General features: G+C 33.5%; 2 protein-coding genes across 2 annotated transcripts; both read right to left on the bottom strand.

The window, feature by feature from the left end:
- Positions 1 to 560: 560 nt before the first annotated feature.
- LOC148575860 (uncharacterized) lies at positions 561 to 2,880 on the bottom strand. The gene is made up of 5 exons (XM_088502590.1): positions 2,846 to 2,880; positions 2,367 to 2,442; positions 1,129 to 1,694; positions 958 to 1,021; positions 561 to 818 (listed from the first exon to the last, which is right to left on the bottom strand). The coding sequence occupies exons 1-5, from the start codon at positions 2,878 to 2,880 to the stop codon at positions 561 to 563; spliced, it is 999 nt and encodes a 332-aa protein (XP_088358716.1).
- Positions 2,881 to 13,101: 10,221 nt separating this feature from the next.
- On the bottom strand, positions 13,102 to 16,417 carry LOC107616943 (uncharacterized). The gene is made up of 2 exons (XM_016318812.3): positions 14,896 to 16,417; positions 13,102 to 13,183 (listed from the first exon to the last, which is right to left on the bottom strand). Exon 1 carries the CDS (start codon positions 16,229 to 16,231, stop codon positions 15,053 to 15,055), a length of 1,179 nt encoding a protein of 392 aa, XP_016174298.1. The 5' UTR covers positions 16,232 to 16,417; the 3' UTR covers positions 13,102 to 13,183; positions 14,896 to 15,052.
- Between the last annotated feature and the right edge of the window lie 500 nt (positions 16,418 to 16,917).

Below are 16,917 nucleotides of genomic sequence, written 5' to 3'. Positions count from 1 at the left end.
AATCAAGGGTTTGAGTGTTCTTGGCATGCAGCTCTCTCTTCCTCACCGTGTTTCCTTGAAATGAAAAGGAAAAGAGCTTGCTTTAATATTTTACTAGCGTGATAACCCGTGCAATGCACGGGATTCACGAATCTTAAACCTTTTTAAAAGAAAAATACTAAGAATATAACTAAAATGTATTCTTTAAAAATATATATGTTGTATTAAATTTGGAAAATTATAAAATTATCACTACATTAAAATAAAACAATAGAATACAAAAATTATTCAATATGTCAATAAATGGTATAACATATTTTCTAAGATAATAAAAGATAATAAAATATAATAACAATTGTTAGACACTAAAAAAATAGGAAAAAGAAGTCCAACAGAGATGTAGTTTACTATTACGTATAATCTTAAAATCACATAACGTCAAGATACCTATTGATACGAAAACAAAATATTTACAACATATATAAATTTGTTCATTAATCAAAAAACAAAATATGTCCAAAACAACTTAACATATATTTCAAAATATCTATCAAATAGAGTTATACATAGGAAGCCTAACATCATTGAATCGACAACTCTATCTGGCGGTTAGCTATCGAGCCGAGTTTCAAGGTAATGATGTCCCCCTTCTTTAAATTGTATACTCTACAACATTCATTCCACCCGACCCCAAACTTCCATTCTCTGCCTCTTCCTCCACTTTTCAGTAAGTGGAAAAAGAATACATTCTTCTCTACATTGGAATCTGGACCAGTGATCGTCCAAATCGAACAATCTCTAGATAGTTTAAGATACGCAGCAAATTTCAAAGCCAAATACTGCAACAAATAATTCATAGTTAAGATAAACATAATATTTTCATACACAATGAATAACAGATTTAGGAAGAATATTCAATAAGCTTGCAAGAAATAAAAAAAAGAAATCACTATTTTCAGTCTTTTGAGATCAAGTTACCAATATAGATTGACCTAGATCCGAAGCTGTGATGATCTTTTCATAATAAACCTCTGGAGTGTATCTAATTCAGGATAATATGAATATGTTAGTCACCACACTAAAAAATAGCAAGCTATCCTATGATATTAAAATCCAAAACATAAGGAAAAAAGTTACATTTAGCATCACCTATGATCAGACAATTCGTTTGTCGCGTTACTTTGTTCGTTGACCTCCAATGATAAAGTGCTTCCACTAGACAAATCTATCGGATTATGCGGATTATCCCCTACCAGTGTCTCATCTTGATCATTGTTTTTATCACCATCTGATGAAAACTGATCATCAGATGGTTCAGACTCAGATAGAACCATCACATCAGCTGATGAGTCCTCATCAATCCTAGTATACTTTATGTGAAACACTCTTGATACATTATCAAGTGTCTCTGGGTCCATTAGCTCAGGCACATAGTAGTCAGGCTCAAGGTGAACTTGGATGGGTTGGTTGTCGTGATTCCACAATGAAATAAAAAAAATTCCAAAATCGACATACCTAAATTGAACAGATGCCCCTCTATCGATAAAATAGAAAGTTCTAATCTGTTCAAATGAGTAGTTAGTTATGAGCAACTGATCATTCTTTCTTATCACCTCCAGCACTAAACAATTATCTAGCTCGTCAATGACATAGAACATTGGCCCTAATCCTTCGCCATGAGTTGAAACAAAAGTTGAGGGAAAAGCTCTCTCACCCTATATTCAAGTTTCTTTCCAAAGTTAATTCATCTGTAACAAAACATGCTAAAAATGCTTCACATAATTTTACCTAATTATTTAGCAAAGAGAGGTATTTTAAATCTACCATTATTACCAATTGAGCAACACAAGAGAACAATAATCACGTAAATGAACTGACATTATAATGAGCATCACAAAAATAGGTAACTAAGTAACTAACACATATGAGGTCTTTTTGAATGTCCAAGAAAAAATACTGAAGTTTTGAAAGAAACAATGAAAAAGAAATTGCTGTTATCTTGATGGATTCTGAAACCAAATCATGTACATGAACTTCGAATCATCTTTTCATATATTAATAAATGCTGAATTTTTAAAGTCAGTATCAATATATGTATGATTAGTAAAGATTATATTATTTATTTTGAATGGACATTGATAATTTATCAAAACTAATCTTTTTAGAGTTATTGTAGTCTACACCCATTTGAGATTAGAAAGATCAGGAACTCAGAATTAGCTAATCAAACTCATCTAACAGAGAAAAGAAACTATCAAGAGGAGGAAAGTAGAAAAGACCACTAACTGAATATAAATTAAAAACAAACCATTCGAAGTTAAAGATTTAACCCACATCTTTAATCGGTTAACATGCATGATATAATATTCTATAATATATTTCGTTACTTTCTTACTGAAAAGGCAAAATCTAAAAATCAGTTCTTTTCCGTTGGGCCAATATTGCTGGGTTGCTAAAAACCTCCTATTAGTACATAATGGTACGATTAGAATCTAAGACTGAGACTTTTAACCAAGAAACTAACTAACTAAGTAAACAAAAAAAGTAACAAATTAAAAGCATATTAATGAAAAATACCCAAGAAACCACTTTGAAAAACTACTATACAACATATTTTACAGATTACGACAACTTCTGAAATTTGGCTACATATAAATGAGAAGCCAATAAAATTAAATTACAACATGAAAAATATCTGAGAAAGAATTATAAAAAAAACTATAAATGACATAACATCGATATTTAATTGACATTAAAATTTTCAAAAGTTAATCTGAAATATATTGAATGGAAAAGTAAATGAGACTTCAATGGAATTGAAAATGCAGCAAAGAAAACATCTTCTCTAATGCTCAGCACCATATACCTGTTTGGATCTTCTCTATTGTCATCGATCGCCATTCAGCCTTATTAGATAGAGAAACTTGGTATAAAGATTCAAGAACAAAGAAAATATCTTGTCTTTTACTGCAAAAGAGAGCATTATAATAAAGTAAACCCTAATAGGAGATTTCAACAAATTCAAGAAAAACAGGTGATAAAATTGAATCCAGAAACATAAAGAACAAACATAAAGAAGGAACAGCAACCATTGATAAACAAAAGAAGAAATAGATGAACAAAAATATCGTTATTTATTCTAGTAAATTAAATTTCTACTAATGCTAATTATAATGTTGAGAAGTTTCAGAAAGCTAACCACTACTAATAATAATAATTTAAACAAACAATCATGAATTATAAACTTGTTAATTAGAATATGCATTACAAACGATATGAAAAAAAGAAAATATACAAAATTAGATCAATATTAAAATATAAAAGACCAGAATGAATATTCAAAAATTATAAATATAATTTTCTTTTTTTTACTCTTAAAAGTATTTTAAATTATCTGCTTAATATTATTTTTTATTGGATACAATTTAGTAATACAAAAATTACCGAATTTCACACGGCCAATACAACCTCAGTGAAACTGAATTAATTAACTTGCTAAAAAGAAATTAATAAAAAAGAATAGCTTTATGTTATTATCCTTTGAACTTCTCTCATGTTAATAACTTACATTTTAGTATGTTACCTTAAATGTAGCTTTCTAATCAAGATGATTAACAAAAGTAGCAGCTACCCACGTGTCAAAACCTGCTAACAAAAAGCATAAAAAAAAAAGAACTTAATAAGAATCAGATGTTGATCACTTCCTAATCAAGATGATTAACAAAAGTAACATTACCACAATTCTTCAATAAATCATAATCATTTAATCGTTAATCATATATTTCCTTATTCTAAATATTACATTACTCTCTTCATTGCTTCATACACCACTTTCATCATCTTATCAATTCGAGTACCATCTTCTCCGACTATTAATTATTTTTCTTCAATCCCAAGTTAGCTACTTCTTCCTAGATTAACCTCTTCACTATATCTCAACTACCATTTAGGGTCTAATGAAGTAAAAATAGAGGTTTAAAGGTTTAAAATCATGTTTAAAATACTAAAATCCCATTTACTGAAAACAGGGTCACGCGTACGCATGGTAGTACATTTACTGAAAAGTCACGCATACGCGTGGGCGTGCACTTTGACCCATTTCGCATATGCAGTCCCCTTTACGCGCACGCATGCATGTCAAACAAAAACGCATGGTCGCGTAAAGGAGATTCGCATACACAGAAATCCCAGGTCATGCGTACGCGTGGGACACGCGTATGCGTAGGCCTATGTTTTATCGAAAATTTTGGGTAAGTCTGAAAACCTACAGAATTTCAATTTTGAATCCTAAACTTCCAACGTGCATAATTTTTTCGTTTTAAGTCATTTTTCTTCTGTTCTTCGAACGACATAAACTTCACGGACCCAATTTTCATATAAAATAGATTTGAAATAATTTGGGGGTTCAGAAGCCAAGTTATGACTCGCCGAAGTTGGCCAAAAATCAATTTTACACAAGAATCCCTCACCTCTATTTTCATTAACAATCCACTCAAACCTCAACATTCTACATATATAATTCACCACAATTCAGCACCACAACATATCAATCACATTAACACAATATCACACCCTTCCATCATCCACCATTCCTCATTTTTACCAAACTATCATACATAAACTTCACAATTATCCTAACAACCATCAACATTCCATCATACATATATACATACTCATTATTACCAACTTACCACTCATCATCAAACCATCACTCATCATTTCTAATTCCATCACATTCAATAAACACCAACAATTTCTCAATCCATATCAACAACTATTATTAAAGATACTAAACAATTATGATACTCATACATTCATTCTTATCCTATGGTCATCTAGCCTAAGTTTTCATAAGACATTACATATTAAATACGAGAAATCTAAACCATACCTTGGCTAATTTCTCCCTAAGCTCAACCACTTCAATTCAAGCCTCCAAGGTTCCAAATCAAGTGCTATGGGTTCCAGCCACCAAAAGCTCCAATTCAAGTATACCACTTCGCCAATTTGACTTCAATTTCATATATATATATATATATATATATATATATATATATATCCTAATGTCATATAATTCCATATACATACAAATCTTCAATACCATAATCTCATGAAATTGTCAAATTAGAAGGAAAGTAATGATTCCTTACCTTACCCACGGATTAATTGGACAAAATCCAATAAATATCCACCGCTAGAGCACCCCTAAATCATCAAAATCACCAAAATCACTCAATACTCACACTAAAACGCGAATTCAGAAAGGGAGAAAGAAACTGGGCATAATATATAGATTTTCTTACCACTTTGTTCGAATAGAAATAAAGAGAACTCTGAGACGAACACGTGGCCGCTGACGGCTCATCAATCGGAGCTCCGAATTGAAAGTTACTTGGAAATGAAGTTAAATCAAGGGTTTGAGTGTTCTTGGCATGCAGCTCTCTCTTCCTCACCATGTTTCCTTGAAATGAAAAGGAAAAGAGCTTGCTTTAGTATTTTATATGCTCGGCCATGGGCCCAGTTTGGGCATGATCCAATCGGTTTGGTCCGTTTGCCCCAATTTTGAGCCAAAATCTTTAAAATTAATGTTAAAATTTATATTTTAATTATTTCTACTCTGCTAACTTGTCAAATTTAATTTTCTAATTTCTTTAAATAATAATTAACTTATTGGTTGATTATTTACTAATTACTAGAGGTTTACAAGTAACAGAATTCTACCACGTTTCAAGAATTGAGGTGATCAGAAGATTTTACCCTTTACTATTTGCTCTCGCAGAAAGATGGAGGTCAGAGATTCACACCTTTGTATTACTGGTGGGTGAGGTTACCATTACATTAGAGGACGTGGCTCATATATTTGGCTTACTGATTGACGAAGAGGTTGTGAGCGACTAAATAGATAGCAGTCATGACTTCTTGCAGAGCCAGAGCATTGCGATTTTTGGCAGCAAACCGGCCCGTTGTGAGTAGTTTCTCCAAATCTTATATAAAGATGGCATGGGTTCGCCGTATCAGAGACATAGAGCCGTTGGACACTTGGACTCTATTTAGAGATACGTCAGATACCAGATTTTTTATTTCTAGGTTTGACCCTATTTGCAGATAAGTCAACGACCTATGCCCACGAGAAATATCCACTATTGCTCTACGATTTTTAGTGGATCCACACTTACAATTGGGGGAAGCATGTCTCAGCATCTTTACAGGGCACTGTGCTGTGCATCATGGTATGATTGCAAAAATATGGATAGCCTTCTTAATCTTTTGTTTGTTTGGGCATGGGAGCAAATGCCATGTGTATTGCGCCTGTTCCGAGATAGTACCTTCCAGCGGCTAACGTACCAGTTGCTCAAAGGTAACAATTCCTATTTTAGTTGTGTATCCTATTGGCGATGCATATTTGATTGACGACACATTTTTTAATTTTTTCAATGTTATGTGTTGCAAGTGGAGTCATTCCGCACGATCCACAGCATGGTTATCGAAGACCACAAAGTTATAAGTAATAAAAAGAGTTTACCATTGAACGTCTATGATAGACTATCACAATAGCACCATACCCCTATTTTAAAAGTGGCACCACACAACTGATTTTTTTAAATAAATAAAATAAATATTTTAATTACGAAAATAAATAATTTATAGTATTTTTACCGATTTACTTTGCTTTACTTATCTCGTCTACAGTGTAAACAAAATAAGGTTGTGCATATATTGTTTATACTATAAACAAGATGAGACACAATTGTTGTTGCCTGTATCACATTTGCAAACGTGTTGTGAAACGTGCCTAATCTCGTTTAAAGTGTAGACGAGATATGCACAATCTTATTTCATTTACACTGTAAACGAGATAAGACTTAGACGTGCCTAATAAGGAACTCGTTCATAGCGCCTCTTTGGTCACTTTTCTTGTCTATTACCTTCATTTCTCCCTTTCTCGAACATTTCTCTAGATATTTGTGAGATACTCAGACTTTATGGCGTGCGTGAACGCACAAGACAGAGACATCAATTGCCTGAACACGACTTGGCACATTGTGGGAGCGATCGATTTCGAGGTTAGTTTTGATCCTTTTCCTCTTTTAAGTAATTGAGCATGTAATTATAGTTAGGATGCTTTTATAGATTCAATGTTGTTATACATGTAGATTAGGTTGTCATGTTATTAGAATTTGTTAGGTTGTGTGGAATGTAAAAATTAGTAAATGTCAATTAATTAAATTAATTGAGATTATTAATTAATTTAATTGTAATTATTAGTTTTGATTTATTTATTAAATGATTCTATTTTTTCATGTATTTAAAACAAATTTTATATTGTCAATTTTAATTTTCAATATGTTGCATTGATGTTTGATAAATTATTTAAATATTGAATTTTTATAGTTAATTATTTTGAAATGTGAAATAATTGTTTATCATTAATTTTTATCTTTTTTATGTCGAAATAAAATCCTTTACAATTGAAATAGATTTGTTATTGAAATACATTTATCTTTTAATAGAGGCCACGCCTACTACTCTCTAGGTGAGTGAGCCACACTCTTGCACCGGACGCCATTGTCCCTTACTTGAGGGAGACTGGCTTCGGCAACATGGTGTAGCTCAGGGACTTTGTCTTTAGCAACTCCCTGATTACTACATCTGTAGAGCGATGGTGTCCGAAGACTCATACTTTTCACCTGTCTTGGGATGAGTGCACGATCACCCTGCAGGACGTTGCGTACCATCTAGGGTTACGCAAGAAGATCCAGTGGGTGCGTGCTTGCTTGACTTTCAAATGTGGTACCAGCACCTCACCTAGGAGTGGGTAGGGGAGCTCCTAGGTGCCAGACCTCCTCATGCTTAGCAACAGAGTGCGCAGAGGAAGGAATCGTTTTCCATAAAGATGACATGGCTTCGAGACTGAGTCTGACATATTGCAGCTATTGCCGATGCAACCACCTTCCGACAGTACACGAGGTGTTATATCCTTTTGCTAATTGGTGGTTACCTTATGACTGACAAGTCAAACAATCAGGTGCATATATAAGATGGCTACCACTGTTGGCAGATATCCAGAGGTTTTGTGGTACGTCTTGGGGATTCGCTGTGCTTGCATGGATGTACCACTCTTTATGCCATGCAGCACATCGAGATACCATGAACATAGCCGAATGCACTCCGCTCCTAGTTTCGTGGATATACCATAGGTTTCCTCAGTGGTGTCTACCCGATATTAGGTCTGGACAGTTCCTCTGGCTGTGAGGTAACATTTTTCAACTTTTTATTGCATAAAAAGAGAGAATGTGGTTGTTGCATATGTGAACAGGTTATAGGTATGGCCCAACAAAGTTGGGACTAGTACGAGCAGAAGGTCTTCCGATGAATGATTGTTGTTCACCTCGTCTGCTTTAACATTGTGGAGTTTCACCATGTTAATCCGGTGAAACGCCAGTTCGCTAGGGAGCAGCCAGTGCTTGGAGACCCGGTGAATGTCGACAGGTTCCTGACGACCTTAAGATGGGGGGAACACATGTGGTGGCCTAAGCGTCATGAGCAGTGGTACAATGGATGGAGGCATAAGTTTGATGAGGGTCATATAATCTCTATTCAGTCCTTTACAGATTATTAGCTTACATAGGAGTACTGGGACTGGTACCAGCATGCTTGATGATCTTAGGCTTTCGACACTACCTGATGACATGCAGCCTACCGTCAGTCAGTCTAAGGACGTGCTTGACCTTCCCCGGGGTGTTCCTGATCGTCGTAGGCGTGCCAGGAAGATTCGAGCAGACACCCGGAGGCCGACTAGGAAGGAGAGGGGTGTGAGGGACCGTGGAGCAGCTGCAGAGCGACTAAATGTTGAGTCTGAGAAAGAGGCGGAGTATGCGAGACAAGGGGACCATGGTGACATACTAGCCGGAGCGGAGGACTCACCACCACTACCACCACCACTTCCAGGCTCACAGACGCATCAGGTTTGGGATGATCCTTTTACATCCCTACCTGACATGAGCCGCACATGCTCATCGCTATCGAGTCAAAACAGACAAAACCGAAATACTCTATTTCCATCGGTACTAGCATCCGATAACCAACTCTTCTAACCTCTTTTCTGTCATTACCATTGACGTGCATCAATATCAAACTCTTTAACTCAGACAAAGAATATGCTCTCCGAGTGCGCAGCAGAATAGAATTTTCACACTCAAATATAACTCCAGTATCACTGTTTCTCATGTAACAGTTAGAATACAACGTCACAACAAAATAACTACTAACACTAGACATTTCCACTAAATTTATCGAAGAAACGGATGAGAAGAATGATTGAGATGTTTGTGGAGAATACCAATGGTTTGTATATTCTTTTATAGCTGATTGATTTGTGTCGTACTATATCTTGTTTACACTGTAAACGAGATACGTGGATCTCACTCTATCCCACGTATCACGTGTAATCAAATTGTTTACACTGTAAATGAAATAAGTAAAAAAATAAATTTCGATAATAAAACTACAAATTACCTATTTCAGTAAATAAAATATTTGTTTTATTTATTTAAAATAAAAATTCCAGAACTTGTCATCATTTGAGGGACCAGTACAAACTACAAATTAAAAACTATTTACTTATCACTTAACTAAGCAAACACATTAATTTGAGGGACCAGTACTTGAGACTTCTTACTTACCTATTTCATATATGAATATATAATTACATTTTTGTTTAGGATAAAAGGAATGGAACTGGAAATAGACTAAGGAGAGTGGAAATTCTTAGATTTGTACTCATACAAAAAATTACTCCTTGCTGATTTCAATTGCTTTTGGATTGTTTTGATCCATGTTTTACCATATTCCACTCTCGATCATAGTGGTAGATAGTGTTGTTCATCGATAATCAAATATAAAAAAAACACCGATCGAATTGCAAAAGCATGTCAAGTTTTCAGCGGCAAGACAACAAATTAAATATCTAAAGCTGAACGTCCAGAAACAAGTACACCGTGCATGCCGTACGCTACTCCTTTCTCATATTCCAAAGAAATTGTTTCAGCTTCGAGAAATTCAAAACAAAAAGAATAATAATCTTCGGATTTAAATAATTTTTTTATTTTTTTATAAAATATTTTTATAAAAATATAATTATACCAAACACTTTTGGCACTGGTACAAAACTAGAGTTATTACAAATTAATTGTATATTTAAATTATTTTTAATTAATAAAACAAAAAAAAAAAACTTGTATTTGGTTATTCAAAAAATCAACTATGCTACGTATATCCAAAATCAACTACTAAAATTAGCTATCAGTATAAAATATATATTAAATTGAAAATAAATTAAACTACACATGTATTTATATACAAATATATTGATAGTTGATTTTAGTGCTGATTTTGGTGTAAGAATAATATTTTTATAAAAAAATATTAGTATCAAAACAATGACCATTATAAAAGATGTTAACGTAACAAGATTGACTTTTTTTTAGATTTATCTTAAATATTTTGATTTTAGTACAATAAAATTTAAAAATTATTTAATTAGATCTATTTATTAATTTATCCTATTAAATACTTATTATTATGACTTTCTTCCATTAAACTTAAACCAAAAAGGAATTCATGAAAATCGAACAGCTTATTAAGGCTAAATGTGAATTTGGAAGAGCCTTTGCTTTCCAAATTCCAAATGTGCATTTTCATCTTTGTTTTAGTTTAATTCATCAAAAGAATAGCCTTTGCTCCCTCACACCTTCCCCCTTCGGTTGTGTCTCTCTTATCCCTTTTGAGTGGTGAGAATGGCAATTCACAGATCAAAATAAATAATAAAAAAAAAAGAACTTGGAAGTTTCTCCGAAAACATAATAATGCATAAAAATATTTGTATTTGTTGGTGGCATGTCCCCAGATTTGTATCATGTGGATTGTCGTGTTGCGCATAGTTAGCAGCAGCATGCACCATGAATGTTTTGATCGGGAACTTCAGCTTTTGCAATTTACAGAGATCCCTGTATACACGTGCACCGGTTAGACGGAGTATTTTTAAGGACACCATGTATTCTTTTAAGACCATTTAAAATTTTTAAAACTAAAAAATTTGTGTTATCGGAAAGTATTTTTAAATTTTAAGAAATTTCAAGAGGAATTTAATTACAAAAATTATGGAATTTTAATTGTTACCTAATTTTATTTTATTTTTTTACCTTATTTTAAAACGTATTTATATACATCAACTAACATTTAAAATTAATAAATAAATTATCTATTTTTTATAAACAACTTTTTTTTTAAAATGAAATTAATATAATTACCTCAACCAAATAATATATTTTCAAATTAAAGATAATTTAATTACAATATCTTAATTTTTTTATATTTAAAATAGGATTTAACTAACATATACTTTAAAAACGTAATAAAAATTTTAATTTGGGTAAAGTATTATTTTGATCTCCAATGATTGAAAGAAATTTTAATTCAGTACCTAACGTTTCAAATAAATGTCATATTTTAGTCCCAAAAAATTTCAAACGTTATATTTCAATTCCAAAAATTTCAATTGATTTAGTGTTATCCCAAAACATTTTAAACGTTATATTTCAATTCTAAAAATTTTTATCTTTTAAACAATTTTTTTTTTGTTTCTGGAGCATTGATGATTGACTGATAAGATTTAAAATTTTTTACAAGAAAAAAATTGAGAAGAGGAAGCAAATATAACTTAACAATAATATTGTTGATGCTCACGTCATTCATTCTATTAATTATTTATGTAAATTTAATTGTATCACAACATTAAATTTGTTTAAAATTTTTTAAAACAAAAATAAAATATTTGAAATATTAGAAACAAAATTAAAATTTGATTCAAATTTTAAAGATTAAAATAGTATTTTATCTTTTAATTTTTTTAATATTTTTAATAAAATACTTTTTTTAATTTATAATATTAATATGTATCTTTTGAATCGAAGTTAGTTAAATCTTTAAAATATGGTGAAATTTAAAAATATTCAATCCAATCATATTCTAAAAACTAATCATATTCTTTCCAACCTTTCATATTTTGAATTAAGCAAAAAATAAATTGATATTGAAGATTAAAAGAAGTAAAAATATATAAATATAGTAGAAAAATACATAAAAAAAACGAAATTTTCGAAAATATAACTGAATATATTTTCATTCCAAATATAAGAAAGGTAAGAAAATCGTTAAGACACATTATAATTTGTAAAGTTTATTACTCACTCACTAATTTAAGCGTTGGAGTGTTTTTTGCAAGTATCCATTCTCTATTCTCTCATTGCCGAAATATAACTCATCCTGATGGAAGCTTGCAGATGCTCATCGCCAGACGAACTATACAGCGGCCAACCTCCATAAGAATAGTTGGCGCCCACCATGAGGCCTAGAAACAAAAGCCCTTTTTTTCTTTAGGTCCTAAAATGTTCAAATCTGCTAATGGCTGGTCAACCTCCTTCCATACCTTCTGAATTTCTTCTGATGATAACAGAATTACAACAAGCTAATCAGTGCATGGCAGAAGAAAACCAAAAAATGGCAAATTAGATAGCTGAACAAATCAATATCCGGATTGCTCATAACGATGACCACAATGAACGACAAGATGACGAAGAAGAAAACTCTGATCCAGCGCATGTCTCTGAAACTCAGCAATCAAAGGGAGATCAACAAAACAATGAAGATGACGAATCGGACAACGGAGTTGGATCATTCATGGCAAATGTCATGAATTTCATACTGCCTAAAAATTTTGCATTACCAATAATTCTGACTCTCTATGATGGCATGGGTAATCCAAAAAAATACATCAAAAGATTTCGCTCAATAATGATTGTAAACGGTGTTTCTGATATGATCTTATGTCATTATTTTTCTATTTTTTAGATGGTCCTACACTTAAGTGGTTTTCTCTTTATCTGCAGATTCTATTTCTCGTTTCAAAAACTCACCAGACTATTTAAAGATCAATTTATTACATCTTTTATATATTTACATGATTGATTATCTAAATACTATTAAATAAGAACAAATTTAGTCCAAAATTACCGAATAAGAGTCAAAAGTATGTATTAAATTAAAATCTTACACTAGTACTTATTTAAGCTCCTCTAGCCATTGATTATTGAGTATCAACATTTTCATTTAGGTTACATATAAGTTGTGTATGGTTTAAGTATTACTTTGTTATAATGATTTCATTTTCATGGGAATTAAATATACGGTTTAATTATTCTGTTGGTCCCTATAGTTTCGTAAAATTTTTAATTAGGTCTCTATACTTTTTTTTCTTTTAATTGAGTCCTTGCACCAAAATTTTTTTTAATTGGGTCCCTACACTTTTTTTCCTTTTATTTAGGTCCCTATACTAATTCTTTTTTTTTAGTTGAGTCCCTATAAAATTAAGCCAATTACTACTAAGAGAGACTTAATTGAAAAAAAAATTTAGTACAGGGACTCAATTAAAAAGAAAAAAAGTATAAGGACCTAATTAAAAATTTCACAAAACTATAGGAATCAACAGATTAATTAAACCTAAATATATCCAAAAAAAATATAAAAATTGAAATGATAGTATTTTGATTCTCTAAAATTAAATTTAATTAAAAATAACTTTTCAAACTTTAAAAACATAAGCATATGATATTTCCATCATAAAATTTCTAAAAATTATTTATAATTCCCCAACAAAAAAAAGATGATCATATACGTTGCTATATCATTTTCCACATGAGCAATGCTAGGGAACCAAAAGGGTATTAGCCAAAAATCAGCCAAAATATCTTTGGATGAATCTAAAATCTCTGAGTTAATATATATGGATGTTTCTTCTGCTAAGTATCAGGATGTTTCTTTTTCATATTAAATGGATGTTCTTTTATATATTTTTTTATTTTTTTTGTATTGTAAATGTGAATCTCTATTTCTTTAAGAATTTTATTTTTTTTAAAATTTTATAGATATTTAATTATTTTTGCTAAAATATAACTGGATATTTCTTTTGTTAAGTATTAGGATGCTTTTTTTCATATTAAATGAATGTTTTTTTATATTTCTGTAATTGTGTAGTTTGCAATCTCTTTAATCATCGAAACGGCGGCTAATATCCCAAAACGCAGAGAGCAACATCGTGATAATGCTGCTACCGTGCGACTAGTGTGAAAGCTCCAGAGGACGATCCAGCAGGAATCACTTTCAACACGTTAAACCTCACTGTCTTTGAAATGGCCTGTTAAAAGAATTCGATAAAATAAATGACAGAAAAAACTTTCCTAAGCCACAAAGAATCATAAGATTGAAGTATCGAATACCAACCTACATTGCCCTATGATAACATGATTTCCTTCCTTCACACGGAAGCATGGAGATATATGTGCTGCAATATTTGAGTGCCTCTTCTCGTACCTATGGTGATACCAAAACAAATTCCAGTAAGCAATTGAAAAACTATTTATTGGGTCACTTAACATTTCTCTAGGTAGAAAAAGAAGGATCACCTTTGGTATTTGTTTTAGCCTCCTCTCTCCATGCTTTGAACGCAAAAGGAAAGGTGTGGAAATCAGGGGCGAGGGAGAGGCGGCAGAGGATGACGAAATTGTAGAGGGCGGAGGAAGGGGAGGAGAGGAGGGTATGGGTCGCGGTGATAGAAGACGAGTGGATCGCAGTGAAGAAGCGGAGAGGGCCTGACGGTGAGAGAGAAATTTGTGTGTGTGATTGTTGGAGGTGAGTAGGTTAATGTGAGAGAGAAGAGGAAGATTGTTTTTATAGGTTTTAATTAGGTTTATTTAATTAATTTTAAATTTTTTAAATTTTAAATTTAAAAAATTTAAAATTAATTATTAATATAAATTAATGTAATTTTATTTAGTTTTTGGCCGGTAACTTTTTGGTTACATATACTTTTCCTTTCCACGTATGTTTTGAAGACACACCCCGGTTGCCCAACAATGGATTCGCATTCCCGAAAAATATTCACAAAAGGAAATATGCATACCACCGTTGGCCGTTGGCCGCTGCCTCAGACAAAAAAAAAGGGGCAAAAAAAATCCCACTATTTAACTGATCCTAAATCTATTTCCACGTATAGTGACCGGGAAACCGATTCCGCCAGTTTCCCAATCCTTTCAACCTGTTCAAATGACAGCTTTTTAGCCGGTTTCTGGTCCTTCCCCGGTTGAAAATCGAACCACAGAGCATCCGAAACCTCTTCGGAGCTCCACCCAGAATTCCGGAGCGAGTCTGAGAACCTATCTGCTTTCAACAACAAAGCATCTAATACTCCCTGATTATCCAAACCCGAACACAAATCCGAACCTGAATCCAAACCCAAACCGGAACCTGAAACCTGAACCATTTCTGATACCTCAGATTCGCTCCATCCACCGTCCTTCAAACACGACCCGATTCGCTCTATATACTGCTCCACGCCCTTCGGCACTTTCCACCGCCGAATGTCCAAAAACCTCTTCGGCGAAGCGATCGTCGCCGACGACGACGATTTTCTACGAAAATCCGTGACGGCGTCGCTCCAGAAATCTATCCACCGCGGCTTCTTTCCGCCGGAAACATTGAAATTCCGCCGTGACGACATATTCCCAGCGTCGGAGATTCGAAACAGAGACTCCCGCTCGAAGAAATCCGAGAGGTCGAAGCCGCATCGGAACATGCGTTCCTCGTCGATGAAGAAGACAGGGTTCCCAGCGAGGCAAGGGTTGCATGGAACGTAGCAATGGTCAAAGATTGGGACAAGAATCGGCGCTCTCTTGAGCGCGTTCCTGGCCACACATAACGCCTTCGTTTGCTCGTTGGGCCTTGGGCCCCACGTCTTGGCCCACATCGCATTTCTTGCCACGTGGACGGATACCGCAGCAGCTGGGAGCTCCAGCGAGCAGCGGAGGAGTTGGCGGGAGATGCCCGAGGCGCGCCAGTTCGGGAATCCGGCGCCGACGGGAAGTCCGGCGGCCAAGACGGCGCGGAGATCTGGCGGGAAGGTGAAGCCAAACTCCGCCTCCGCGATGGCGAACTCAGAGTCGGTAAGACCCGGCTCGACCTGGATACCTGAGTTGCGGAGATGGGTGGCGACTTTGTTTGCGAGGGAAGAGAACGAGAGCAGGCCGTTGCGCAGGGTGGCGGATGGTGAAAGAGGGGCGGCGGCTCGGACGGAGAGTCGCCTTAGACCGGCTACGTGAGCCGGGTTCAGACCCGTCATCCTCCGGTCCACGTCGACCATTGTTAGTAGTGGAGTTAGCTAGTTTCTTGAGTAATTTTGTGTTGTTAGTGTGCTGGTGGAACAGAGAGATATATATATATGCAATAATACAGTATTCGAATGAGAACTTCCTTTTAACTTCTATTTTTGGTTGGTGGGAAAATGAGAAGGGAGTTGCTGCTGAGTTTTGGAGGGACTAGTGAGTGCTTTTGTTGTTGAGAAGAAGGTTCCATATTTATAGAAGCAATAGAACGTAGCTCACTTATAGACAAAAAAGAAAAAAAAGAAAAAAAAAAAACAAATTGGAGCCCACTTTCTACTTTTGGTGCATAGATTATTAGATTTTTGCTACACGACTACACGTTGCCTTTGTCTATTTTATACAAATTTTTTTACGTGATTTTATTCTTTTATTTATTTTTAAGGTCCCACTATTATCTGTTTTAATAACATATTTTAAAAGTCACAAAAAAATATATTTTAAAATTATTACAAAAAATTTGCAAAAACTTATTTTTTAATGTAATAAATATATTAAAATTTTCAAATTTTTATTTTATACTATTAAAATATATCTTTAAAATACAAAATAATTAACTTTTTAAAATCATATATTTTTGTGGTCAGAGACGAAATTTAGTTAAGACAATGGGCCATGGCACCTCCAAACTTTTTATAAAAAAATTAGTAGTACTTTAAAAAATTAA

The sequence above is a fragment of the Arachis ipaensis genome, chromosome B1 (genome assembly GCF_059453495.1).
Source record: "Arachis ipaensis isolate K30076 ecotype BB chromosome B1, ASM5945349v1, whole genome shotgun sequence".
In the NCBI taxonomy this organism is placed as follows: domain Eukaryota; kingdom Viridiplantae; phylum Streptophyta; class Magnoliopsida; order Fabales; family Fabaceae; genus Arachis; species Arachis ipaensis.
The sequence above is the reverse complement of the archived record's forward strand: the minus strand, read 5'-3'. Positions and strand labels throughout refer to the sequence as shown.

What these genes read in the sequence shown, in the direction of transcription:
- LOC148575860 (XM_088502590.1), bottom strand. Translation starts at nt 2,880, where the DNA reads ATGGCGATCGATGACAATAGAGAAGATCCAAACAG. An exon ending in AACGAATTGTCTGATCATAG is followed by an intron (nt 1,022 to 1,128) that starts GTGATGCTAAAT and finishes ATCCTGAATTAG; the next exon opens with ATACACTCCAGAGGTTTATT. An exon ending in ATCTAGGTCAATCTATATTG is followed by an intron (nt 819 to 957) that starts GTAACTTGATCT and finishes TATTTGTTGCAG; the next exon opens with TATTTGGCTTTGAAATTTGC.
- LOC107616943 (XM_016318812.3), bottom strand. Translation starts at nt 16,231, where the DNA reads ATGGTCGACGTGGACCGGAGGATGACGGGTCTGAACCCGGCTCACGTA.